A 27,332-nucleotide genomic window follows, 5' to 3' on the forward strand; every position below is an offset into this window, starting at 1 on the left:
TATCCAAAGAAACCGTGGAGGTCTTTAAGAAAATTAATAAGTAGAATAGATGTGCATATCTCTTAAATTGAGTTGGAATGTTTTCTAATTTCAGCTGTTAAAGAAAATGAGAAGAACAAAGAAAGAAAATCCAAAGACTATGGAAGGTCCAAGTCAAAGAAAAAGAAAAAAAAGAAAAAGAGAACTAAGCCTGGTAAAGCTCTTTTTTCTTCTGTAGGAGAAAATGGCTTCATTATTTTGTTTTGCTTGTTACCCGGTTCCACATTCTTAAGAGTGGGCATTGCAGATAAGTGCTTTTTTTGTTCTGATTTTATTAGGTGGTTAATATTAAATTGCGATGGGCAAGATAATTTATTTCCTGGCTGAAGGGCATCATGAATGGTGGATGACTGCTATAGTAGTGCTTGTAACGGCACAGAATAAATCTAACTCCAAAACAGCTATGCCAGTCTTTAAGTCTGGCTTTCCATTAGCAAGTGTACTTATATGCAAGTTTTACCCAGTTAAGGAGGGTGCAGATTCCACCGATTTATTACCAAGTACCCCGTGTACCAGATGTTCTCAGTTATGTGAGTTAGTTTTGGGGCTCCTGCATGAACGATGGAGTTTGGAAATGTTGATGAGTCCTCTTTTTCAGCCATTAGCCTTGTTATTTCTTCATTTATATGGGATTTCAGAAGCTGTGACAATAAGCTCTGTTAAACCTGTCACATCCTAAATATTTTTCCTGAAGGATAGATCTGTCTTCTCCTGGAGAGATGAAGTAAAAGCCTGAATTAAAGTCTCTACTCATGCTGTGTCCCTCTGTTGTGTCTTGTAACGTGCTGTTCCACCTACGTTGATAGGGTTGTAGTAGGAACATGTCTTCTCTGCTATTTTCATCTACAGAAGTTGGCAGTGCTTTCCTCAGGCCACTTTACACTTTGAACTTCATGTGCAGGCCGAGGTGTTATAGTGATTGGATTCTTCACTTCTGAAAATTGCAATTGATTCTGAAAGATTTCTGTAGTGAAATGTTTACAGATCAAGTGTGGCAACTTTCTCTGCCATTGATGGATGTCTAGGATCATTAATGCAGCACATTTCATTCTGGCATGCATAATGTGTTAAACTAGAGCTCCCTACGGAGGAGTTTCTGAGATGGGAAAGAAAAATACCTTAACTTTTTTTCTGCCATGAAGAAATAGGGCAGGCTGTCATGAGAGAGTAGAGGGGAAGAAAGAACCACAGGCAGACTGATGCAGAATTGTACTGAAACGGATCATTTTAGTGACTTTCTGATGTGCCCTGAAATACGATGATAATATGCAAAGTATAATTTGTAAACTTACACAGTAATTGCACAAATGGTACCTGCAAACTGCTTGTTCACAGTTTTAAAATGTTGCTTGCCTTTTTGTGATGTTTCCCTTGTTCTTCAGTCCTGGAACTTTGAGGGTTTTCTCCAGATAGGTGATTGGAGGGTATTGTACAGTCCAGGATGTGACAAATGGGTACTTCAGAGGAACTGGTCCAGGTGTCTTCTCCACGTGTTCCTAATTGGGGCTTTTATTTTCCACCTGTGCATCCTGTTCCATACATGCACTAAGAAAATAATAGAAGAGATGCTTTTTGTCCATTTTGTAGTCTGTGAGACAGGGAATGTGTGCAGCCCATGTGAATAACAGTGGGATATGAGAGAGAGGTCTCCAGCTAACACTACTTGTGTAGAAGTGCCTGTAAAGCAAAAGCATTTGTAGACGTACTTATTCTGAAGAATAGTGAGGTTTAAGTAACCAGTCTTTTCAGCCTTCCTGACCCATCTCAGCAGTGAAGGATGACTGAGCTGCAGAAGATTTTTTCTGGTTCAGACAGTAACTTTCTTGTCTCTAGAAAGCTTGTAAATCTTTCAGCAGCATAGTGAAGTCCTAGAGTCCTAGCATATCGAAGTGGAAACTGTCTCAGTGAATTATACATGCCTGGTGCTGTTTGTTTCTTCTTCTGTCAACTTTTCTTGACCACAGATTTCTAATAATAACACTTCTTACAATTTTACAGAATACTCTGGCAGTGAAGAAAACACAGATATTTCACAGGAGCTTTCTCCTGAAAAATCAGTTGTCACAAAATGTATTTCTTCAAATAAATCCTCTGCCCACCCAAGCACACTGCTACACTGCTCTGATTCTGGACAGCACCGAGGAAAACCAAAAACAAATGGTAAGATGACTCTCCTATATGGTTTGTTGGTTCTGTCTTTCATTACCAGTAAATGAGTGAGCTGCACTAATATACCCGAAAGCTGGTACTCGTGATGTAAACTTGGCTGTTCTTAATGCAGGACTGTGTGTGTTTCCTTTCCCCTGCCTGAAGAAGTTGAACCCAGTTCATTTGCCAGAGCTTGATGTTGCTGCTTTGTGCTTTGATTTTTACCTTCACAGAAGCTTTAAGATTGTTCCCCTCATTTCAGAACTGAAGCTCGTTTTTGCGCCTTTTTGCAACACCTTATTAGCTCTATAATAACAATGTTCAGACTTCAGTAATTAAATTCTTCATATTTCCTAAGGTTTCTTCAAAGTAATAACTCATTCAGAGTTAAAAATAGATGCTATGCAAGTTTTATACAGCATGTGTACTGTGTTTGAGACCACTGGATGTGGTTAGGTGTAGTTGTATAGATATATATCATACATGGTTGTAATGACTTTCTGAGCTTCATAACGAGAAGCTCTTGAGTAGTTGTTTATTAGTGTCTTCATAGTACTTCATAAACAGAGCTCATAAAAATGTGGCTGCTGTGTTCCAGCTTTCATAATTTTTAATATCTTGGTCCATGTTGATATTTACTGTCACAAGCCAGTACAATAAAAAAGGAAGACAAACATTTTGTTCTTTCTGTTATTCTTAAAGATCACAAATTTGAAGGAAATGGGAATTGGATGGCAGCTTCATTACGTACAGGAACCTTAAATTCCTTACTGTAAATACACTGATGGTGACCATTTGATTTTTTTATTATTTTTTTGACACAACTGTTTTATTATTTGTTATTAGGCAAAATATAAAAATTAACATTAGTTAATTCCCTTACACAGGGAAAAGAGGAAACATTAAAAACTACCAAAGTGCAGCTGGTGATAATGTCTTAAAACATGTTCTGCAAATCTGATCAGTTGTGTTTTTGGAGGGTATCAAGCATAGAATGTACTCGCAGTTTAATAACTTGGCCATCAGTTGCTCAGACTTCTTTTGATCAGTTCATAGACATTGAAAGAGGTGAAAAATATTGGAAATGGTTTTATTTCATCCTTTTCACAGTTGCTTTGCTGCTTTTACATCTGCAGAACTTGTAGGCACTGTTTTTATTGTTAGTACAAATAAGATCTGGTAAGAGTAAAACTCGTGTGTAGAATGAAAGTGCAGTGTGCTCAACTTGTCGCTTCCAGAGTACTTCAGGAAAGAGTGCTGTATCTCAGAGGTGGAATAAAACTTTGTTAAACATGAAAATTAACTAATGCATAGGGTTCTCAGCCCCTTACATTTGAGAACAGATGTTTCCCCAAAGGATCTAGTTTATACCACAGAGTGGTGGTTCTATTTCTGCAGTCTTGTTTGAGGAGCCAAGTGATCAAAATAGTTCTGCCCAATATAGGTGAGAGACCACAATCTACTTAAGAGTGACTAATTTTTTTTACCTTCCACTCTCCTCCAGCTCATTAGAGTATGTATGTCCCACATAATTAAAATCCTTATCTTCTCCCTCTGACCCCCTCCCCCATTGTTATCGCCAAGGAAGGTGTAGATGTATTAATAATACTGAGGTAAGCATCTCAATTTAGCACGTTGTTCAATAAAGACTTTCCTTGGCAGTTTTGTTCAATCCAGAGAGATGCATAAATGCTTGAAGTAGCGTGGGAGCATTCTTAAGGAATACCTTGGGCAGTGCACTGCCTGTAAATTGATAAATGTGTCCTCAACAGGAGGCTAAATGAAAATAATAATTTCTGAAGCAGGATTAAATTCTGTGTTGGACTCTGAATGTTTCTGTAATGGAGACATGACTTTGAGATCGAATGGTTCGTAAGACAGAACCCTCTTATCTCTTTGGGAGGTCTACACTTAAAGTACTGAGTCACAATTCTATACAACTTGCAGAAACGAGTATGAATCCTATTTGAATTTATAAATCTGGTTTTGTTTATTATACTTGTTTAAAGAGACTTTGTGCCTTTGGTTTGAGGCACTGTCCATTGTGAGTACAATTTTAATGACAGAAGCTATTAAGTTGGAATATTTTGAAAGAACCATTAATGAGAATATAAAACTTCAGTATGTAGTAACCTTCAATAAATTTACTGTTTATGCATAATGATCTATACATTATGATCTTCCTTAAATTACACAGTGAACTCATGCTTTTACAAACATGTCTGCATACTTGGGATGAAATCTTGAGTTATTTGACCTTTTTGTAATTACTCAGGATTTTATCTAACTACTTTTTGTACAGAGGATGACACCCTGAGTGAGTCATCTATGGATAGCTTGCTTTGGAGCGATGATGACTGCAGTCAGGATGTTGATGTAACCACGAACCCTGACGAAGAAGTTGAAGAAAGTGATTTTGAGATTGTTCGGTGTGTTTGTGAAGTAAAAGAAGAAAATGACTTCATGATTCAGGTATGAAGTGGAGGGTGAATGCAGTGGAAGACGTCAGTTAGAAAGCCGTTGTAGAAATATGCACAGCTACGATCTGTACATGAAATAAACTGTTGTCCTCTGAAACCGTAACATTTTTTAAGGTCAGGGTGAGCAGCTGCTATGATAGGTAGAAAACTTTACTTTTTGATACAGCTTGTGAAAAATCTTGTGGTTTTTTTTTTTTTATCAAAGGAAAGTGAGGGAAGAGGGGCAATTCTATACAAGCCATTAACGGCTGGCTTTTCGCTTGTGGATTTGCATTTTTCTAAAAATTAGCATACTTCCTAGGTTTAGAGAATACGTATTTAAAACCAGTGGCTCTTTTTCTGGCTTTTTTGCTTCCCTCTGTTTCTGAGCATGTTCAGAACATTGCCATGAGATGGTGGTACCTGTCTAGTTCTCTGCCCTGGGAAGAAGCTTGACTTAAACATACAATCCCCTAGATAGGATGAACAAAAGAATCATTACTTGAGCCTTTAGTTTTGAAGCAGAGCTGCATTCATCCATTCTGCAGCTTCTTCTGTAGTTTGTAAGTTCAAAGTTCCTAATCTGTAGAAGGCAATCTGTCTGTCCTCCATATACGTATGCTTTTTTAAACCAGCTTTACAGAACGCTGTTTCCAGCCAGAGCAGTGTCTATTATCTCTCCTGCTTAAAACTGTTGATAAAAACCTCTTTGGAACTGCCTTGGCTGTTTACTTTCACTTTTAGAGGCATTTGTAAATTATCAGTAAACCATTCTCCACCTACTGTTCCACCCAGTTACTATTCATTTTAAACTGTGAAGTCAAATGTATCAAATAAAAAAACTTCTTCAGCATTTTTTCCTCTAGGTCATTTTGCCACTGCTTCTTACGTGAGCTGCATGGTCCCCTTTGGTAATTCCTGTAAAGTCTTAGAGGAAGCATATGCAGGGGCTTGAGTGTGTGATGCTCTTGAACTGAGATCAGGAGCTTTTCAGAAGAAATGAGGGATTTTTAATTTTTTTTTTTTTCCTAGGAGGCTCCCACCATTCCTATCTAGATAACCTTTTGCTTGTTGTGGGACCTTAGATCAAAGTGACAGTTGTGTAGCTTGGCAGCTGTGCTCACTGCAAATTTTAAAGTAATTATTGCATTCTTTTGAGGAGGTTTTATTTGTGGAATGAGATGGCATGACACTGACTTCAGAAGTACTTTTCTGGCACAGAAAGCTCACCCCCATCTGCAGCTTTTGAATTCACTTTCCCAGGCATTCTGTTGCTAATTTTTGTGAGATTTGAATCCCACTTTGTGGGACCCCTTACTGGCATAGTTTCTGGCATGTTACTCTGAACTGCATTTCTTTCTTGCTGTTTGGAACTAGGAGGAAAGATAGAAGCTGATCTTTACCGATCTCACAGCTGCAGCTGACTTTTTGGTGGATTTTATTGCTTGAATGGAGCAGAAACTTGCTAAGGAGGAGGGGGGCAGGAGTGCACTGTTTAAATTGTAGTGTGAAGAATACTTGGCTCTGCACCTTTTTTGCTCTGCATACTAACAATCTAATTTAAAAAAAAAACTTTTAAGAGGGCTAGCTAACACAGCTAAGTTGTTGGTTTTTGTTTTTGTTTTGGGGGTTTTTTTTATTTTTGTCCTCAAGGCTAAAGTTTAACAGCTAACTTCACTGGGTAGTTTTCTTTGGCCTTCCATGCTATTTTATGTCAATTTGCTCTGGAAGGTATGATGCTTTTTCTCTTAGAGCTGAGTTCATTTTGATGCGCACCTTTATATTAGTGTTGGATCCTGACTGTGCAGGACAAAAGATACCTTCTGTATTATTAGGAAAGGGTGCAGTGATGGGCAGTGGTCAAAATTAGATAAATAGCATCTGAGTGTATAGGAGGAAAAGGAGGCTGACAGTTGGGAATAAAGGGAGCTGGCTGCCTTCTGAGGAGATGGCTCAATAAAACCCACAAAGATAGAGTTTGGAGTATAGTTTTCTGGCAAAAATAGGCTCAGCACTAGTCTATGATTGCAGAATGCAGAGAACCGTCAGCTAGCTCAGGACACAGTCTGTGGATAGCTTTCGTGTCAGGTTTTGTGGGCTGCTTCTGGGATCAGCTTTCTAGGTTGAACTAGTTTGGGATTTTGAGTACATTGGAAAGTTTTAAAGACTTCAGCTGCGTTATAAAAGAATTGTCCAGGAGAGCGGGTTATTCTCTCTGGAAAAAGATGGGGATTGAAGCAATAGGAATTGGGTAGTAGGGAACTGGTGTAACAAGATTTTGGGGGTAGGCTAGGCAGGTGGTTTGCTTAAGGTACCAAATGCTGTGCTCCCCACACCATTTCGCCACCCAGTAGTTTTTGGGAAAATGTTTTGACCAGTCTGGTCTTCTGTTGTTGATGCAGAAATGCCTGAGTCAGCTCTGTAAGTGCAGAGCATTAATACAAAGCAAAGATGCTATGTTATACAACTGTGGAATTATGACGAGGGGAACCTATTTTCAGCTTTTCAGAGGTGTAGTGCCAAGATTGACGCTTCCCTTTATAGAATGAGAATCCTGTGTAGCTGTCACAACTTTATAAGAAGGAAAGATTTCTTCCCTGTTTCCTACTCAGACTTTGACACTTGGAAACTCAAATTTGGAAGTGTCTGCTGTAAAGAACTTGAATTTAGACTTGTCCTCTCTTCCTGAAGATATGTAATTTTGCTCAGTGTATGGTTTTTTAGAAGAATATTGTCATTCTTTCCACTTGTCTCCATTGGGGTGTTTATGCTGCCCCTGGTTATTACTCAGAGATCTGACTGAATACGCTGACCCTTGGGGTACGTGCTTGAGCACACGCCTGTGTGCCAACCTGCTTTCACTGGGTATCAAAGTGAGGAGCCGGGGCAGTTTCTCTGTGCACGTGACTGGAGGTTCATTCCCCCCAGGATACGGGTATCTTGTAAGTGGGAGAATGGTAAGTCATTTTCTCTCTGAACTGAGCTCACTTCCATGAATGTACCCAATTTAGAAATAATGAGGAAGAAAATGTTAAACACAAGCAGCACCTTTATTTTTCCTGAAAGATCAGGGACCGTTACGGTTTAATGAAACTCTGTTTACAAAGTTAAACCGAGTCTTTGTTCCATTTAGGTTTTTAAACCTATAGTAAAACCCACCAAAAAATTCAGCTTTGAGACATTGCAAAAAACTCTTCCTTTATCTTGAACTTGCCTTAAATTAATTGTCTCCAAGCAATTTGTGCATAAAGAATAGCATTCATTACACTGGGATACAGAAATATCATTTTGTATTTAACTAAGTACCTGCCTCAGTTAGTAGAAGTTAAAACTGGGAAAAAATAAAAAAAAAAATCATTGGTCAATGTTGTTTCATTCCGCTCTCTCTAACTTTGCAAGGAGGTTACTAGATTTCATTTATGGACCCTGTGTAAAGTAGCTTAGCATTGCCATGTGTTACTTCTGAAGGCACAGTGCTCCCTTTGTAGAGTAAGGCTTGGGCCCGGAAAAGTCCAGACAAAACGTTGTTGTCCCTTCCTTCTGGTTTTTGTACCTAAACACTGGTGAATTTGTGTGTGATGTAGAGAATTCTGGGGCTGGATTTGGTGGCCTCCGAGGTGATGGATGTAAATGGACTTGGGATATTTTTGTTCTGGCAGATGAAAAGCTGCTTTAAATACATGTCTGTTGGGTTTGGTTATTTCCTTTGCACTTGGACTTCAATTTAAATATTATTGCACAACTCCACATTTTTTTCTCTTCAAAATCTATTATTTGGCTTGCTTTGAATCTCCCTGCTACTGCCTGGGCAGGGGGTAGCTTCTATGTAGCGTGTGTCCAGGGCAATAGCCTGTAGCCTGACCAAGCTGAGAAGTAGAACATGCAGGTAAAAGGAAGGACCTGTGCCCAGGTGGGGTGAATATTAAATATCAGTTGAGTAAAGTTAAAAAAAAATTGGGATACTTCATTAGAGTTCTGGGCAAATTTGCCTTGAAAAACACTGGGAGTAGCTCTGTGCCATATGGCATGATTTATAAGATGCAAGTGTAACTAGGTCCAGGAGCTCCCTTCTTATTTTTAGCACACAGTCTATTTTTCTTAATCTGTTTTCTTCCTTTTAGGACACCTTTTTCTGGCTCCTCCTAATCATCTTTGTGATGGATGGTCTCTCGGCCTTTTTCAGAAACATCTCCTTATTGCTTTAGGACTGTTCACCCATTTTGTAAGGCAAAACATTTAGTCCCATCTTTCAGAAACCTGTTTTTCTCTAAGGTTTTACATTCTCTGCTCCTAGTGCTTCTATTTCCTCCACACCTAGGCCACTGATTTAATACAATGATGTATTCAAAAACCGGTAGTCCCCTTCTGTCCCTCCTAGCTTGACAAAAGGCAGCAGCAAAGAGTGCCATTAATAAAAGTGCTGTAAGTGGTGCTCAACACAGATGAGATGTTTATCAAGTTGGCATCTTTGTAGGTTGGTGAAGAGCAGCATCTAAGATTGCTTGCAGTTGCTGTTTGCGTTTGTTTTAGCTCATTTTGAAAAGTTTTGCTAATATTGACAAGATCTCTGCATTAAACTTTTTGGCTTGTGCTCCAAGAGAGGTTGTGGATGTCCCATCCCTGGCAGTGTTCAAGGCCAGGTTGGATGGGGCTTTGGGCAACGTGCTCTAGTGGAGGGTGTCCCTGCCCATGGCAGGGGGTTGGGACTAGATGGGCTTTGAGGTCCCTTCCCACCCAAACCATTCTATGATTCTATAAGAAAGAAAGGCTATGATTTGTTGTCTCACTACTTGTAAAAATAGGAGTTCTGAACTGACAGCAGAGTTTCGAATCAAAATTGACTGAATATTCTTTTGTGGGGGTTGTCCTATGTTTCCGTGGTCTTTAGGCTGCAGTTGAAGTTTTGTCTGCTTGTTAAACTGGCGGGGGGGATACGACAGTGACTGGCACAGAACATGTGGATATAGTTTCTCCTGCTCTAAAACTGTGTGGCTCTAAGTACAGTGATTGCATTTTAAATAGTATAACTGCACTAAAAACGTAGGGCCCAGTTACGTTCAGTCTTTGCCAATACAATTGCTCACACTTGGAAGGATGTTGGAAGTTTAAGTTAGTACAACTGCATCTGCACTTGAGTTTTATGTTAGCAATAGATAAAATGTTAGCGATATAAGTATCAGTAAAGCATAATATTGGCTGGTCCTATGTGACATAAATATCCCTTGGATTTTATAATTGAATGTGATTTGTTGTTTGAGGAGGAAACCTTTTAATTCAGAAAACTTGATATATTTTGCTAAGGAAAGCTTGGTTGCATATTGTTTTCTGTCCTGATTATGTGTGCATGCATCTTGTGAAAGACTTTCATCTCTAAGGGGAACATTTTTGCACCTTTCAAGGATCTCTGCTTCCACTTTGTAATTGTTGTCATTCTCCGGAAATCCGTGAAAAATGTGTGGGAAGGGTTGAAATTTTATTGTAGTCTGATTCTTTAATGTATTTGCTTGTAGCTGGAAGAGGGGGGGTGGATATTAATACCCCTTTTTGTCTTAAAATGCGTAGATGGTGTGTCTCTTAATTGAGGTAATCTTACTGAGCTCCTGTAGGCTTCATTTCTGTTGATGTGCACTTCTTGACTTTAAACAGTGTGAAGAGTGTCTGTGCTGGCAGCATGGAGTCTGTATGGGTTTACTGGAAGATAATGTACCTGAGAAATATACCTGCTATATTTGCCAAGATCCTCCAGGTACAGAAATTTAAGGTTACGGAGCCTTCTTATGTATGTAGTAACTTTATTAGTTTATATATATATATATATATTGCAAAGATTAAACTTTTTTTTTTGCTCTCCTAGCTGTGTCTATCATTATAGGTAATTGCATTCAATTCTAGATAGAGAAAGTTTAATTTATGTGAATGTACATGAGTCAATATTGTGGAATTACAGCTGGACAGGAATGAAAATGAATGTTTTGATGACCATCTGTCACATATTTGCCAGTAATACGGATTGTACTATCTGGCTATGGAAAATTAATTTAGAAGCACTCAGGAAACTTGAGCAAAGACTCCTCACAGGCACATCTTACGGGATGTGACTGCAGCTTTCCTCCAGCTGGACCAGCCTTACGTGTTCTTTAACATAAGTCAGCAAGAGGCTCGCTGGTTCTCGAGCTGTGATGTGCTAGTGCTCGTTACGGAAGAGCGCTTGCAATCCACGTATATAAATACAAATGTAAACTGTCTTGGGTCAGAGCTGATTAAGCAATGCATTCTCTACTCCTAACTATATTCTAAAATGTCTTAGTCTGTCTTATGCAGCAGATAAAATCCACGTAAGTGTAATTTTTTCTGACTTCATACTCTATGAATTTTATAAAGCCTCACTGAATGTGGAAACGAATGAGGTTTGGGCTTGAGTCTGTGTTCATAAATTATAAGAAAATAGGATCTCCATTTGCCTAATCACAAGACCTTTTTGGTTTATATACCTATTTGGATTGTGATCTCCACTTTTTTTTTTTGGTGTTTAAAACTACCAACTCTTTTGTAGCTTAACTCATTGATTTGTGTAGTTTGTATACTAATGTTTGTACTCGTAGCAAGGAAGACATGCTATGCTTACATTGTTATCTAAGCAGTAAAATATTTTAACATTTATTTAGGGGTTTGGTTTTTTTTACAGTATTTTGCATCCAGGATTTTAACCCCTTATTTTCAAGATCTTTTGCTTTGATTTGTGTCAATTTGAGTTAGTTTTAAACTTAAGTGCAGATGGAAACTGAAGTCATGCCATCATACTTGAACTATTTGTATTTAGTAAGAAACTTTATCAGAATGCTTTTTGGTAAAAACTGATTACAACTTCATTTGCTTAATAAGTTTAATCAATTTTATTAACTATTGCTTTGAAGATCCTGAAACTTGCATTTTTTTAATTTGGGCTTAATTTTTACCTCTGTCTTGGAAAAGGAAAACATATCCAACTTTTTGACTGCAAAAGTGGCTTCTCCATTTCAGTGAATCTGCTGTCGGCTTGAAGGAGCTAAGTAGGCTTTACGACTCTGCAAAGAAGTTGCTTTTAAAACTGGCCATAGCCGTTCAGCAAATTCCTGTTTAGGAGCTTTCCGCAGTTTAGTGCTGGGACTTATAACAGCACCATTTATGTTATTGGAAAGAAAAGCAAGGTTAGTGTAATTATACTTAAAAACTACCAACTGTCACTTTAGACAATTTTTTTGAGTCAAGTGGGATTTTTAAGACATTTATTAACACTTACCCTTGCTTAAACATTATGAAGGTGCTTATGATGTGACAGGTTCATTCAAGCCTTAGAAAGCATACGTTGTTGGATATAGTCTTGTGTCTTCTCTTAAGCTTATACACCTAGAGAGAAAGCACTTTTTGTCTCCTGAGTACACCGCTGAGTAAACAGTGCCATGGATGGGCTTCAGCTGGATCATCTCAGTGTTGTTCAGATGACCACGGAGTCCTAAAATTCACAATTTTATTCTTGTGGGCTGAACTTCCTTTTCTGTCACAGATGGTAGCTTCTCTAACACAAAAATAAAAGTGTGAGGTTCATACAGGTATGTCAGGAATGTCTCCAAAGTGGTTCTGACCATACCTAGAGGATCTCCTCCTTGATACAGCGTATCTGCCTGAAAAGTTGAGCTATTATAGCCTTGAAAATTCGTTCTTCCCTGTGTGGGTGGTTTTGGAGATCTTGCCTCAGAACATTGAGTAATGTCCTGTACAGCCTCGTGGCTGAACGTGCTTACAAGCACACTCGTTTGCTTTTACTCCTTTACTGTGGCAGAGTGTTTAGTATTGAATTTAATTTTATGTCCACAAATGTTCATATAGGGCACGATACAGAAACCATTTTGCTGGCATTCTGTATGTAGCCATCCAAAAGCATATAAACTCCTGTGACCAAGCTCTGCTCATTTCTCCGTACGGCTTCCAAAGAGTTGTTTTGCTTCGTTGTGCTGAAGTTAATTGCATGGGCAGTGACACTATCTAATATGCTTGTAGTGCAATCCCTTGGTCTTACTCTGCTTCCTAGAAACTCTTTATTTTTATTTTATTATTTTTTTAGCTTCTCCTTAACTGCTGAAACTTCTAGTCAATGATAACCTGGTTATATTGGAGTCTTTTTTTTGTGACTATCATTCTGAGTCTGTGCTCCAATATCATCTCTGATTTTGTAGGTTTGCTGGCTGGGCTGTATGTAGGCCAGTGAATGACGTGATGTTTCTCAGGGTGCTGAGCTGTCTTCTGAGAACATCTGTTGTAACAATACTTTTTACAGGGTGTGCGTGGACTTTTGTTGGCTTTTTGGCTTGGATTTTTTTGTTTGTGTGTTTGCAATTTAGCCAGCATCTCAAGTTCCACTCTTTCCTGCTAATACCACTTTGCTTGGCTGCTTGAGTTACTTTTACTGATGCATTTATCCCATTTAACATCATTTCATTTCAGCTGTTGATATTCTAACCTCTTAAGCTAGAATTAGCATTAATAGTCTGACTTGGGCAAGTTCTCCATCAGAACCTCACCATTGATTCCTCTAAAATTTACTTTTGACTGTCTGTACTAATACACATATGATGCATAAACCGAAGACCACTGGGGAGCGGAAGTTCACTGCCTTTTGCTGTATTTTTCTGTTTGCAGAGCTGTATTCAAACTGTAGCTTTAGTTACAGCCATGGTTACTAGGCACTGTGATACCCTGCTAAAAATACACTTTCCTCTGCGTAATTACCTGTTGTGGATGTCCTTGGATGGAATTTGGGGTCTGAATGCTTTTGTAGTTGGGCAGAGGTTTTTGACTGAGGTTATCATCTTGCTTCCCACTTTACAAGTTCTTCATGTCTCCAGGGTTTTGTCTGCTATTACAAGATCTTTATTGGTACTATTGTTAAGAACAAATAAGCTGTTGCAAGACTTTGAGATAATCAGAATAACTACCGGTAATGTTAATATACCATAGTTAATGCTTCATTTTAACACGCTCATTACTGTTGCTTTAGGTCAGAGGTCCAGCTTAAAGTACTGGTATGAGAAGGAGTGGTTAAGTAATGGTCACATGCATGGCTTAGCATTTTTGGAAGAAAATTATTCCCACCAGAATGCCAAGAAGATAGTAGCCACTCACCAACTTCTTGGCGATGTACAGAGAGTGATAGAAGTACTGCATGGACTGCAGCTGAAGATGAGCATATTACAGTAAGCAGTATTTAAGTATCAGTTGGCATGTTCTCAACATGAATTAGATTTCAAATGGTAGAAAAATAATCAGAAATTCAGACTTATTTTTGTGCTTCTTTGTGGATATATAACAACATAGTTTGAATTGCAACTGTGATCTTTGAAAAGGACTTGGCTGCTTAAAAACTATTGAAGTGTGTTGAGTGTAACCTGACTGTGTGTATAGAAGGGTTGGGGAAGTACGAAAGAAAGAGGGAGAAAACTAATAACAGCAGCTTCTCTTAAAGCACCTAAACAGATTTAAGTAGCAAGAAGAGGATAGGCGTACAACCTATGGCAGCATTCTTAAAACACTTGCCTTCTCCATTCCAGTAACTCTACATCATCGCTTTTCCAGTAGAAATCAGATCTTTTTGTTCAGTGTAATGTGTTGCTCTGTTGTAGTGGGAGAGCAGTTGCACCTTCAGCAACCTGTAGCAATTCATTTCTATGCAAAGATACATTATGATATATATGAAAAAATAACATATTCTCTAGTCGCTGTAGAAGTCAAGTTTTCTGCATCTTTTCCTGTTTAAAGTCATCCTTGGGTTCTGATGACTGGAAAAAAAAATTTCTAACTCAAATCCAGCAGGTTTAAATTGATTGAATCCCATATTTATAATGCACAGCAGCAGCTATTTGGAAAGCAAAGCTTTTAGTGTTTCCAGCATTCTTTAGAACTTTTTCCCTTAAATTTAATCTGTGGTGATAAAGTAGGGCCACTGGCAGTACTTGAAATGCTTAAACAGTGGAATAATGTTTAAAATAAGTTTGTTTTTCCACTATGGTATCCTTTAGTCAGATCTGTAAGTAATCCCTTCCCTCTTTGGAGAGGGTGGAACATAAATATTCTAAGACCACTCCTTAGGCCTTTTCTTAAATAGCAAGACTTTCCAGTTGTAGAGCAAATTGAGATTTGTATAGCACTAAGGTGTAGAGCACTGGGCAATTAATGTGATGCTTTTTACAGACTTGGTTCTTTTTCTATCCCATCCTGAAGTTGGTGTAATGACCTGGTTTAATTAAAGATGAGGTGTAGTCCTGTTAGGACCATCTTGTTAAAAGCTATAGCCCCTGTTTTCTTTATATAAATCAAAAAGGATTTGAAGAATTGCTGAATTAGAAGAATGATCATATCGTTGATGCAGATCTACCATCTAGGGGAGAGGAGATGATTTCGCAGCTGCCTGAAATTCTTAGGAGAGTGTTGCTCAGTATTTCGAGGAGGTGGCAAAGGATCAGAGGTGACATTGACAGCTTTGGTGCAACGGGAGGAGAGCCAGCCTTCAGGAGGCAATAGTTAAAAGGATACTCAAGTATTAAACATTTGAATTTTCATCCTTATGTAGCTGATGCATCATCTTTCAGTTTTCTGTCTTCTGTAGAGTTATCCCTTGCTCTTTGCTGAGCAAAATAGTGCCGTTAGGTGTAGAGTAGCAATGGAGCTGGAGTAGAAAGCTTTGGTAAATGAAAACTTGGCTTTCACTTTTCTAGGTGTGCCTTAAGGATTGCTCACAAGGACATTGTAGTCGTGCAGTCCCTGGGGGTAGAGGCGCTCGTATAAAGCGGTCTGAGCAAGTCCTTGGCGTTCGTAGTTAATTGTGCTTTCCTCTGGAAGACACTGAAGAAACCTTAGCTACTGTAGAATGGATTAGAAACTTTGGAAGTAAAATGGTTGTGTTCTGTTGAGTGGTTTGGCTAACAGCTGGAACAGCTGGATTGGCTTAATGGAGTAATTCCATCTGCTTCTGTTTGCAAGGAAGCAGAGAGTGGGGTTTTGGGGCAGCCCTCCCTTTCTGTGCAGCTGAATGCAGGTGCTTTAGGGTCAGGATTTGCCTCTGCTGCATTCTCGCAGCCTGTAGCAGATAAGCTGCCTCTTACCCTTTGAAGATAAGCAGATTGATTCTGCTTTGCTCTCCTTTTTACTGCTGTTTTGATGCCTGACAGACATGTGGAAGAACAGTATCAGTTACAATGCTCACTCTAAATTTCTTGTTTGTTTGTTATATCTGTGTAGGAATCTGTTACCTATAGTTGCCCATGCTGCTGGAATAAATATGTCAATTTGAAAACAATTAAAATACGAATTTTTATAAAAAGCAGGTGGGGGGACTATGGCATGTTGGTGTACCAGGCAATAGAGTTTGCTCAGCATCCTGGGATTTAAAGGAAAGTTAAAGTTTTAAAGGAAATAATAAAGAAGTTCTACACCACCACCACCGCAAGTCCCCACTTGTTGTTGTTGTTGTTAGAGGGTAATAAAAGATCAATGGATTGAATTTTAAAGTTTATTTTGAGGAACTTCTGGCTAAAGTTTGATACCGAGGGGGTCTTTCACTGGTGTTTAAAATTGTTAAAATCTTAGTTTAGCTTCAGTGTATTTAACTTACCTGTTTAATATACTACTAAAAATATCCCAGTGAAAATGAGTTTATGCTGTTAATAAATTGCAAATATTAAAGCAAAATGCTCCTTCAAGGGTAACAATTGTGAAAAGTTGTATGTATCTATTTCAAACTTACTTTTCAGTTTTTTTCTTAATGCCAGCGCTTGGCTTATATACCATGCTATAGAAATGAAAATAGTGAACCTAACAGAACATTGTAGGAAGATACACAACTGACCTCAGTGAAATTATATTCTTTCAGAATATTTGGGTATTTTTTATTGATCATGGTCACTAAAGCATGTAGTAGTTCAAATATATGTGCTTAATTTCCTCATGTAATAGGATAGTTTGCTCGGTCACTTTGAAGTTTAAAGTTGGTGGGTGTTTTACTTTTTTTATGTTTGGACAGAAATAAAGAACATCCTGACCTAAAGCTTTGGTGCCATCCATGGAAGCACATCACGGTGGATGAAGAAATTCATACCAAGCACATCATTCATATTGAGGAAAACTGTTGCAAAGAGGAGACAGCAAGTTATAGAACTTGGAATGGGACAGTTGAGAAACCCTCAGCCATTCCTTCTGTGGAGGAGTCTTACATTACGAGTGAACACTGCTACCAGAAACCTCGGGCTTACTACCCCGCCATAGAGCAGAGGCTGGTCGTGGAGACAAGGGGCTCGGCCGTGGATGACGGAGTGAACAGAATAAGGGAGAACGGGGACGATGCCCTCTCAGAAAGGTTTGGCTGGAATCTGGACCGAGAAATATGCAAGATGGAAAATGAATCCAAACACAGTTACTCGAAGGTATTTCTGTTAAAATAACCGTCTCTGTGTAGATGATGTGTTTGCCTGGCAAAGTGCAAAACTGAACCCCTTTAATAGTATTTAGTTTATGTGTGTTGAGTTTTGTCCTACACTGTTAAATTTAAGTTGCCAATGTGAATTAAAATGATAGACATGATCAGCTCCTCCATTTCAAACAATAATTAAAAAAAAAATCCGGGTCGGAGCAGACTTCTGGACCTTAAATCATCTGCACAGTCTGTGGAACATGCGTTATGGTCCACTGGCAGTTCATTGCTGCTTACGTTTATGTGTGTTAAATGCAAAAATAAACACTAGCAAGGGGATGGAGAGACAACAGGGCAAGCAGGTGTGGTACTACCAAATGCACTGATGTCCCAACTTTTATTTAGTTCCATCTTTTTACCATGTTTCTTTTAATAGTTACATTAAAACAGTTATATTAACTAAACTTGATGGCAGGTTCTTCAGGCAGCGCTTCATGGTGCGGGGGGGGGGGGGGGGGAATAAAGGAGCCTGAACAGATTTTTAAAAATGGTCGCCATTGAATAGTCCTGTATCTTCTTCCTAGTGGAGCACTCTAGTTCTGTCTTTTCAACTCTAGGTTCTCATTTTCAGATCTATCAGAGACAATTCTTTCTACGCCCCAATGCAAAAGTTTTGTTTTGATTAGTTAGTGCCAAGCCATGTGAAATACAGCCTGACAAATGTTAAAAAGCCTCTGGGAAATGCTTAGATATGTTTAGATTTTTTAGATTAGGTTCTTTAGCTTTTATTTCATGGCTATGTAAGCTGTAATTTATGTTCTTTTTAACTTCTCTATCAAATCAATTGAGATTGCTTTATGTTTCCCAGAAAGGCTTATATTTCAGGTCTCCAAACTTTTAGGAGCCTTTTTCTAAATCCTGTCATATTTTACCATAATGATGAAAAAAGTGGGGAAGTAGAATCAACACTGCTGACAGCGTAGTCAGGTTTTGTAAGTGGTGGTGGTAATGTTGGTTTTTTTTCTAGACGCTTCAATGAAAGTTTTAGTAGAATTGAGATTAGATTCCTTCAGGAGTCCCTTCTCACTGCAAAATCATTTGCTCTTTACCTGGAAGACAGGGATGAGGAGCAGAGTGAAGCCCCATAATGAAAGGGGAAGTGGTTAGTGACCTGCTACACCATTTAGACACGTGCTCTGGGGCTGGACTGGATCCACCCAAGAATGCTGAAGGAGCTGGTGAAGAGCTCACCAAGCCACTCTCCATCACGTATCAGCAGTCCTGGCTGGCCGGGGAGGTCCCAGCTGACTGGAAGTTAGCCAGTGTTGACACCCATCTAGGAGAAGGGCCAGGAGGAGGACCTGGGGAACTACAGGCCTGTCAGTCTGACCTCGGTGCTGGGGAATGTTACGGAGCAGATCATCTTGAGTGCCATCATGAGGCATGTACAGGACAAGCAGGTGATCAGGCCCAGTCAGCATAGGTTTGACAGACAGGTCCTGCTTGACCAACCTGATTTTCTATGACAAGGTGACCCACTTAGTGGATGAGGGAAAGGCTATTGATGTTGTCTACCTGGACTTTAGTATAGCCTTTGACACTGTTTCCCACAGGAGAAACTGGCTGCTCATGGCTTGGGCGAGTGTACTCTTCACTAGGTAAAAAACTGGGCCCCTCACTCCAAGAGGGACATTGAGGTGCTGGAGCGTGTCCAGAGAAGGGCAACGAAGTGGTGAAGGGTCTGGAGCACAAGTCTGATGGGGAGCGGCTGAGGGAACTGGGGTTGTTGAGCCTGGAGAAAAGGAGGCTGAGGGGAGACCTGATCACTCTCTACAACTCCCCTGAAAGGAGGGTGTAGCCAGATGGGGGGTCGGTCTCTTCTCCCAAGGAACAAGTGATAGGACAAGAGGAAACAGCCTCAAGTTGTGCCAGGGGAGGTTTAGATTGGGTATTGGGAAGAATTTCTTCCCCGAAAGGGTTGTCCCTCCCTGGCACAGGCTGCCCAGGGCAGTGGTGGAGTCCCCATGCCTGGAGGTATTTAGAAAACGTGTAGATGTGGTGCTTGGGGACGTGGTTTAGCGGTGGGCTTTGGCAGTGCTGGGTTAACGGTTGGACTTGATGATCTTAAAGGTCTTTTCCAACCAAAACAATTCTATGTTAAAAATAGCTTTAATAATCCCAAGGATGCACAGATTAAGTGCAATATCTTCCAGCTGGAAGTTGGCAAGGAGCTCGCTACACGTGTATGTGTTACCTTGAAAATCAGATGCTTGTGAAGTGCGAAGAATAGATTTTGGCAAAATACCTATAAAAGCATGTCTGTGCTTAGATCCTCTTGCCCAAACTGCCTTAATATTTGTTCACGATCTCTTCTCTGTGTCTCGATCAGTTGAGCAATTAGCTTGGGTAACTGTAAGGACCTACAGTCTGGCTCACTGATTCTACTTCACCGTAATAAGCATTAACGTGTGCGTTTCTGCTAGGTAAGAGAATCTGTCTCTAAGAAAGTCTCTCCAGAGGAAGCGATTGAAATGAAACTGCTGGAAAAAGACAAAGAAGGAGCTGTGAACTCGCAGCTGCAGTGGCAGCTTAATCTTTTAGCTCATGTGGAATCTCTGCAAGATGAAGTCATACACAGAATGGATTTCATTGAGAAGGAGCTAGATGGTAGGTAACGCTTTTCTATTTCAAAAATTAACTGTATTTAACTGAACTACCTGTTCAGAACATGTTAACTTGAATTTTACTTCTGCAGACCTACACAGATGAGCGTTGCTTTGTCAGATTTGCTGTGTTGACTAATGGAAAATAGACGTGCTGTTGATGTTGGGGGGGGGGGTGGATTTTAAAACAAAGATCAAATTTAAACTGAGCAGAATTTTATAGAAAAAGTTCTGGTTAAATCACCTCTAAATACTTGCATCAAATGAGGTAGTGGAATATCTTCTGTGTCTTTTTGCTTTCACGTTTTTGTCATTTTTCATAGCACTTCTGTGTGTCAGAACTTCCCTGGTCTTCAGAGGCTTGCTGGCTGGTTCAGCCTATTCTAGGTGGCCTTTTTGGTGCACAAAGCTCTTGTTTCCTGTGTCTTCCAAATTTTTTACTTAAGTGTCTCTTGAAATTTGTTTTGCTAGTGATGTAACACTTAAAGGGTTTAGAAATTTGCTATTAAACAATCCAATCCAGGATAGTTCTTTTTCTTAACATCTTTGTCTGGCCATTGGTTGTGCAGTGGTTAAATTCCAGCTTTTCTTGCCAGGAAAAAGTGCTTGGGAATCTAACCTTTGCTGAAGTAAGAGTCCTCTCTAGTTCAGTAAGGTACTGAAAAGTTGAACAACTAAAGGAATATTTCAGGTAATGAAGACCGATCAGGCCTGTAATCATAATGCCTGTTTCATACATGATGACGCTCTAGTTCACAAAAGTCAGGCTTTTTGTATCTGCCGCTGAGCTGGAGGGCTGCTCAGAGCATTGCTGCTCTCATCAGGAATTTTCTTATTTCCAGGCTGGCTGTGTCAGTAGTTGGGTAATGCCCACTAGTTCTGCCCATGGGTTAAACTAGCCGGTAAGCTGGTTAGTGGCAATGGCCGCTGCTGCTTCTCTTGGCAGGTGTATTCCGTCTTGAAGGTTTCAGCCTCCTTCTGCGATACTGTCCCGTCCCCCGAACTCACCGTAGTTCGAGCTGACCACCTTTCTCGTGGTCGTGTTACATTATCGCCCGAGTTGTTTTGATCAGTGGTTTGTTTGGTTCTTGTTTCCTGCTGGGAAACTTTAGAGCAGGAATTCATTCTCTTTGTGCAGTGGTCTGCTGTTTGTGCTTTCTGATTTCCTCCCCATTTTCTGTTACCCATTTCTTTCTGTCTTGGCCAATTGTATTCTGTATTGACAACAAACTTCTCTCATTAGCATAGTCCTATTCTTTTAGGATCTTCAGTGAAAATACTGTGTAGCCGCATCTAATGCTGATCTTAAAGGTATTCTGATGGTTTAAACTCCCTGTACCGCAGTGTCCTTGCTCTGGAGTTGGTACAGATCAGTGGAAGTACGGCACCAGATTTCACAATATCTAGGCCTGAGTATTCCTTCCCTGCTTCCCTCCTAGGAACATCTGCTTTTTTTTTTTTTCCTGCAAAGATTGGTGTGAGGAGCCTGGTTTTCTCATTTCTTAAATACCACGTGTTAAAAATACTGCCCACTGCGCTCTCAAGATTCACAAAAGATTTCAAGAATTCCTGTTTTGTGACTTAGGTGGTCTGTTTGCTGAGAAGTGGAATAGTGAGAGTTTTGTTTTTTCTTTGCAGTTTTGGAGAGTTGGCTGGATTATACAGGAGAGCTGGAACCACCAGAACCACTAGCTCGACTCCCACAACTCAAACATTGTATAAAGCAGCTTATAACGGACCTAGGCAAAGTGCAACAGATTGCACTGTGCTGCTCAACATGAGACTAGAAAATGTTGGAGACTGTTACCGAGTGTGAAGTTGGAGCATCTGATGTGAACAGCTCTGTATATTTAAATGAAATGAGCATGCTGGTTGCATGTGGTGCAGATTGACTTCAGGGATTTGCGAAGAAGTGCTGTTCAAAGAACAGCAAAAAGGTTATTTTATCTCATCATAATTTTGGGTTTATTAGGCAATTATAACGATGTGGAAGAGGTCATACTGTTGTCTTCAGAGGTTGGGTGTTGGCTGATCAGTTGTACTTAAATTTTCACTCCTTACAAGTTGCTGATTGAAACGGTAAACTTTTCGTAATTAAATTAACTAAAAATTGTGCCACTGAAGAACAGAGTTCTAAGAGCCAAAAATGTTTAGTTGACAGAGGTTGTAAATAACTTTGCATCATTTAAGTGACTTGTGTCATGTTTTATTCCTTCTGGTTTATGCATAATAGCACACAGTATTTAATCATTAGGAAACGTTATAACAGTTTTCAGACTTAGTAAGTATGAATGTCCAGCTCTTAACTATAAACCGTTATGTGGAGGTTTGCAAGTAACAGTGGCCTAAACCCCACTTCTGTTGTGTTAAATAATGTAGCAGAAGGTCACAGGTGGATTGCACTTATTTTCAGAATAAATGATTGTTTTTCCATATTTATCCTGTCACTATCACATGACTTGGTACGGGGGAAGCCCATTAACGTTGTGTTGATGTACGTTGTTGAGCTCTTAAACGTGGCCACGCCGTGCCTCCTGAAGCAGCGCTCGCGGGACGCCCTTGTTGTGGCAGTGGGAAACGCTGCCCCGAGAAGGCTGGAGATGCGCTTGGAGTTCCAGACTTCACCAGGGTCTGTCACGGATGTTATGTAGTTTTCTACCCATTTGTTGATAATTGCCATTCCGGTTATATTTTGAAATGTAGACTTTTTTCAATACTCTGAACGTGTTCATTGTAAAGACTTACTCTATGAATGTGTGGTTTTGGGAATCAGTTTATTTTATATTTGTGTAAATAAAGCCTCAAGATCTATGCATGAGGTACTGTCCTCGCAGACAGTGAGTGGGTTATTATCTTAAACGGTGTATGTTCAGAGTCCTTTTTTATACCTTACGTTTTCATTCTCCGGTTTGTATTACTTTGTGAGAGCAAGGTGAAAATGCTGCTGATGTTCCGAGTCCCGTTTTACAGTACCTTTTGAAACGTTGGTGTATTGTAAGTTTTTGAGACGTTAAAAGTCTTTCAGCTGCCGATCGTAGCTCCATAATACCAGCTGTGGCTTTAGTTTTCCTTCCCAAATGTTCCTGAGTTAAGTTCGCTGTGGGAAATGGTACGCTGTTTCTGCAGTGAGAGGGTGTCCTTAAGGTGCTGGATTTGTTACCTTGATTTTATTGTGTGTGATGGTACCGCCAAAGGGTAAAATTTAAGCACAGTTGTAATTGAAAGGCCCATAACTTGTACAAATTATTAATTTTGGATATGAATCTCTAATGTTTGTATACTGCAAAGAGTAATGTAAACTTGAAATATCCAATATTGTTGTAGGAGTTAACAGTACCTACACAGTGAATATTTTATTTCCTTCAGAAAACAGAATAATTAGGCTACTCTAGGTTGTAACTAAGGCTTCTGTGCCAAGACTCATTTCAGGGAATAATTTCTCACAGTTTTATAGAACTAGTTGGTGTATAGCAAATACAACATATGTACAGCAGAAAAATAAACTTATTTTTCTGTAACAGAATTGGAATAAAGCTTACATGATATTTAAGAATCGCTTTGCACTCTGAAGATGAGCGCAGTGCTTATCCCTTCTCTCATTGCTGTTACTGACTCCAGGACACTACGCTGCGTAGTTCTAGAACAGGCGGCGGTAACCAGACAACCAGGACAGCCTCAGAAGGAGCGCCCCAGGCAACTGGGAAGGTTTTGGGGTTTTTTCAGGTGAGATCAGCCAGAAAGGTGTTCCCAGATTGAAATCTGTAAAGCAAACACTCCGACCGGGTGTCTCGAAGAACGTATCTGCATTGTTAGCAAGTCAGATGTGCTTAACTGTTGGAGGGCATGAAAGCAGATAAGTTCCCGAGCAGAATTTTCACTCCAGAGTGGAACTTCTTCCCAAGCAATTGCTTTTTCTGTGTTCGTTGTATATTTTTACTTTGCCGGTTTATTTTTGCTCAGGGCAGTACTTAAGATTTGGAAGAACAGGAGGTTCTGATGGGTGAATCAAACGGCAAATACTGGAGACTTGTTTTCCTTTAATAGAGCTAGGGAAGCCCTTGCAGATGAAGACCGAAAATATTTATTTAAAATAGAGTAGCATTTCTCATGTTCAGGAAAGATTCTTTTGTGCTCTGCCTGGATTCATTTTTGTCCCTGTTTTTGCAAGTTTCCACATTGTTATTTCTTAGTCTGGACCAACTGTTCGGTCTGGCAGGTCACTTTTTTGTTTCTTTAAATCACTGGTAAGTGAATGCAACGTGGAGCCTTGATGAAATGAGCAAACATTGCACTGTGGATACATAAGTATATTTGTCTTTGTTTATGCACTATTAGAACCGAGGGCGCTGTACATAGAATTTTGCTTTGGAGCAATATTTGCAAAACTTGAAAACTTCTGTATCTTGGTGTTTGGAATAAATAAATAGGTTTTTGTTGGTTAAGTCTTAGTAAAGTCTTTGTTTCAATTAATGATTATTCAATAAAACAATTTTGGACTTTTTTAATCACATGGCATTGAAATGCAGGTACTGTAGTTTGACAGGAATATAGATCTTAACTATTCTTAAAGTATGGAAATTATTGTTTTCCAGATCTGTCTCATAAGTATTCTTAATAGATAAACTGTTATGTATTGGTTTATACTGCATATTGTTTTAGTGAGGAGCTTGTACATTTTATTCCCAGTTCCTAATACCTGTAATACATTAGGACCTAGTATATGTAATCTGACTCTAATTTTTGTTCCTGTTTCAACAAATAACCGACCAAGGCTGCTCCATGCACTTGGCAGTGGCTGCTGGCTCATCCCTCTGGTGATTTGTTTCACAAGACTTGAACGTCGCAGGTAGGAAGCTGCTCTATCCAGAACAGGCAGCGTCTGAAGTGTGTGTATGAGACCTCCCTGCCAGGAGACAAACGTGAAGCCAGGGTGCTTGTCCGGGAGCGCAGAGCCCTGAAGGCGTAGCTTCCCTGAAGGCGTAGCTTCCCGGAACAGTTCCCGAGTGAATTGGGTCAAGTGCTGCCAGCTGTACAGTGCAAACTGCATAGAGAAAAACCAGTTTTCAGGTGGAAATGTGTTTTGTCCATGTAGCAGCAGTTGAGTTTCAGGTAGGTTTGGGAGGGTTGAGCTGGAAGGGAACAGCACGTGGGTGCTGCTGTGGCACCTTCCTGAAAGCTGCTGCTGTGTCCTGGGCAGCAGCAGCGAGCCTGGTGTAGAAGCTGCATGTTTGCTGTGTGAGGCAGTGCTGCTTTAGCGTTCATGCAAAGGAAGGCGCTTCTGATGTATGTGCACAATCTGTACGGAGAAAACGCAGAGGTGCGGGAAGGGCAGAAGCTAGGGGGAAGTGCTGGAGGGGAAAGTACCTGGTCAGGGTCTGGCCGAAGGCAGCGCAGGCATCCGGTGCGGTTCTGGTTCCATCTCTTTCCCTCTCAGTTTCCCCAGTAGGAGGAGAACAAGTTTATTCCCTCGTCCTGACAAATTGCCCTTCCTAATTTCATTCTCAAAACAAGATTCCTGTAAGACTCCTGGATTTTAAAGCCAGAGAGTGCACCACTGCTACAGCCTGGCTTGTGAAGCCTGGAGAAACTTCTGCCACCAGTGGTGGATCCAGGCATGTTTCATGGTTCAGTCAAATAGTGTAGGTTTTGCTCATCACTTTCATGTCAAAATCAAGTTTTGAAGATGTGGTCTGAATTTGAAATAACTTACTGAAATGTGTTTCCAAGAATGAGTGCCCTGCAATTTGAGCTTGTCCAAGCTCCCTATTTTACTTGGTTGATCTGAAGGTTCTTGTAGGGGCAGGCTCACAGCAGGAAGCAGCTGCGAAGTCATCTGTCAGCCTTCATGTGAGTATATTCACCCTGAAGTTCCTCAGCCTAACAAATCTTGACAGAACCATTTTCATATTCTTACTGTTGTTTGACCAAAAAAAAAAAAATCTAATTATGTGATCTGCTGTCAATCATTGTCCAGACCATGGGTCCCATTTGTGCTCATTTTGATGCTGGAGTCGCATCCCTGCTGCCGCACTGGTGTTTCGTCTGGTCACGAAAGCATTGGTGCCTGGTAACTTGGTCTGGTTTTTCCAATGGGGTTGTTGAGCATGTCAAGCTGTTAGCTGTTCAGAAAGAGTATTTTGTATCTTCGTGCTAATCCTTCAGTATTTGCATAGCAACTCTCTGGTGAAGGGAAGAAAACTACATACAGCTCTTGTCTGCCTAACCAAAAAAAGTCCATGTTCAAACAGGCAGGTAGTTAAAAACAGAAAATACCACTTTTTTCCTAGTAGAACATACATGCAGACGGCAAAACTGAGAACAACCAAAAAGCTGGAATTCATCATGCTCTGCCTGCAGGGTGTTCCTGCTGGTGGTGCTCGCGTGCCGTCACCATCTTTGGTCAGTAAAGGCTGAATGATGCCACAGAGTCTTGTTGGTTAACCCTCCACACCAAGGTTTTAAGGACGGCATGGGCCCTGTTCCCCGTCCTTTGGGGACGCTGGGTGCCTTGGGCTCAGGAGGAGAGGAGGAGTTGTGTGCACCTCCCCTGGTTTTAAGTTCTGCAGATTGAGCATGTGCACTGTTGCAAGGGACACCAAAGGAAGGATCTGCTCCTAAAGTGGTGGGTGTCCGTACCCTCCGTATCAGTTGGAGTACTGGTCTGCTGAACGCTATGCTGAATCTGGGCTCCAGAAATGGCTCTGAATAGGGGTCCAAAGCCACTGGAGATATTTGGAGGAGCTGCAAAATAGCCAAAGTACCTTCAGAAGTCCCTTTGACCCCACAAATCCTTGGTGACTGCTCTTGTGAAAGATGCTCAATTTGGTTCTGGGTGGGTGAGGGGGCAGAGCATGGGCCTGCACAGCAAGGTGGCACATCTGCGTGTCACTACGAACTTGTGACCTCAGAGGAAGTTGGTGACAAAGCTCTTTGGAGGTCGGTGCTGTCCACAGCATGGCTGATCTGGTCAAAGCGGCCACAGCTCTGCAAGCTCCGTGTGGCCCAGCACAGAGCGGAGGCACCTGAGAAGCTCCTCTTCCATGAGCGGGCACCTCTGGTGAGCATGGGTGACAGCCCCTGTCCCTCTGGGGTCTCCACGGCTGCCCACCCCTGGGTGGCTGAGGCAGCTGGCGGGTCCTCTGCTGCCCTGGCACCCATGGGTCCCCTCAGGGCTTGTTCTGTCCCTTCCAGCCCTGGGTGTCCTGGGACAGCAGCCCTGCTGCTTGCCTCTGCCCTCCCCGCTGCAGGGAGGAGCTGTTGGGCCCAGCTCTCAAACCTGCGCTGGCATCTGGCTTTGTGCCTGGGGGCTTCCTGGGGCTGTGGTGGGGAGCCCCCCCCCCCGGGCCTGTGGGCCACTTCCCAGCAGCAGTGCGGTGTGCCTGGGCCCCTCAGCTGCTGGGGGCTGGGAGGGAGGAGGGCTCCAGGCTCCCGGTGTTGGGGAAGGTGTTTCCCATCAGAGCAGTCACCAGGAGATTGGAGTTTCTCGCCGTGGCTGCCTCCAGCCTGGGGTAGAACCATCGCTGTGGTGTAAAAGCATCTAACAACCTGGATCCAGGTTGGAGGTGGAGGGAGGAGGCCCAAGAG

The 27,332-nt window shown here is 40.9% G+C and overlaps 1 protein-coding gene across 11 annotated transcripts in view; it reads left to right on the forward strand.

Moving 5' to 3' along the window:
- PHF20 (PHD finger protein 20) overlaps positions 1-24,190 on the forward strand; it is a 75,075-nt gene extending 50,885 nt beyond the window's left edge. For all 11 annotated transcript variants that reach the window (XM_054845672.1, XM_054845679.1, XM_054845680.1 and 8 more), the window contains 8 exons: positions 95-193; positions 2,038-2,199; positions 4,490-4,659; positions 10,293-10,392; positions 13,681-13,876; positions 16,699-17,098; positions 19,569-19,752; positions 21,387-24,190. In XM_054845672.1, coding sequence (XP_054701647.1) covers positions 95-193; positions 2,038-2,199; positions 4,490-4,659; positions 10,293-10,392; positions 13,681-13,876; positions 16,699-17,098; positions 19,569-19,752; positions 21,387-21,529 — 1,454 coding nt within the window. In that variant the 3' untranslated portion in view covers positions 21,530-24,190. The remainder of the gene's footprint in view (positions 1-94; positions 194-2,037; positions 2,200-4,489; positions 4,660-10,292; positions 10,393-13,680; positions 13,877-16,698; positions 17,099-19,568; positions 19,753-21,386) is intronic.
- The last annotated feature ends 3,142 nt before the right edge of the window (positions 24,191-27,332 follow it).

The sequence above is a fragment of the Grus americana genome, chromosome 17 (assembly GCF_028858705.1).
Source record: "Grus americana isolate bGruAme1 chromosome 17, bGruAme1.mat, whole genome shotgun sequence".
Classification (NCBI taxonomy): Eukaryota; Metazoa; Chordata; class Aves; order Gruiformes; family Gruidae; genus Grus; species Grus americana.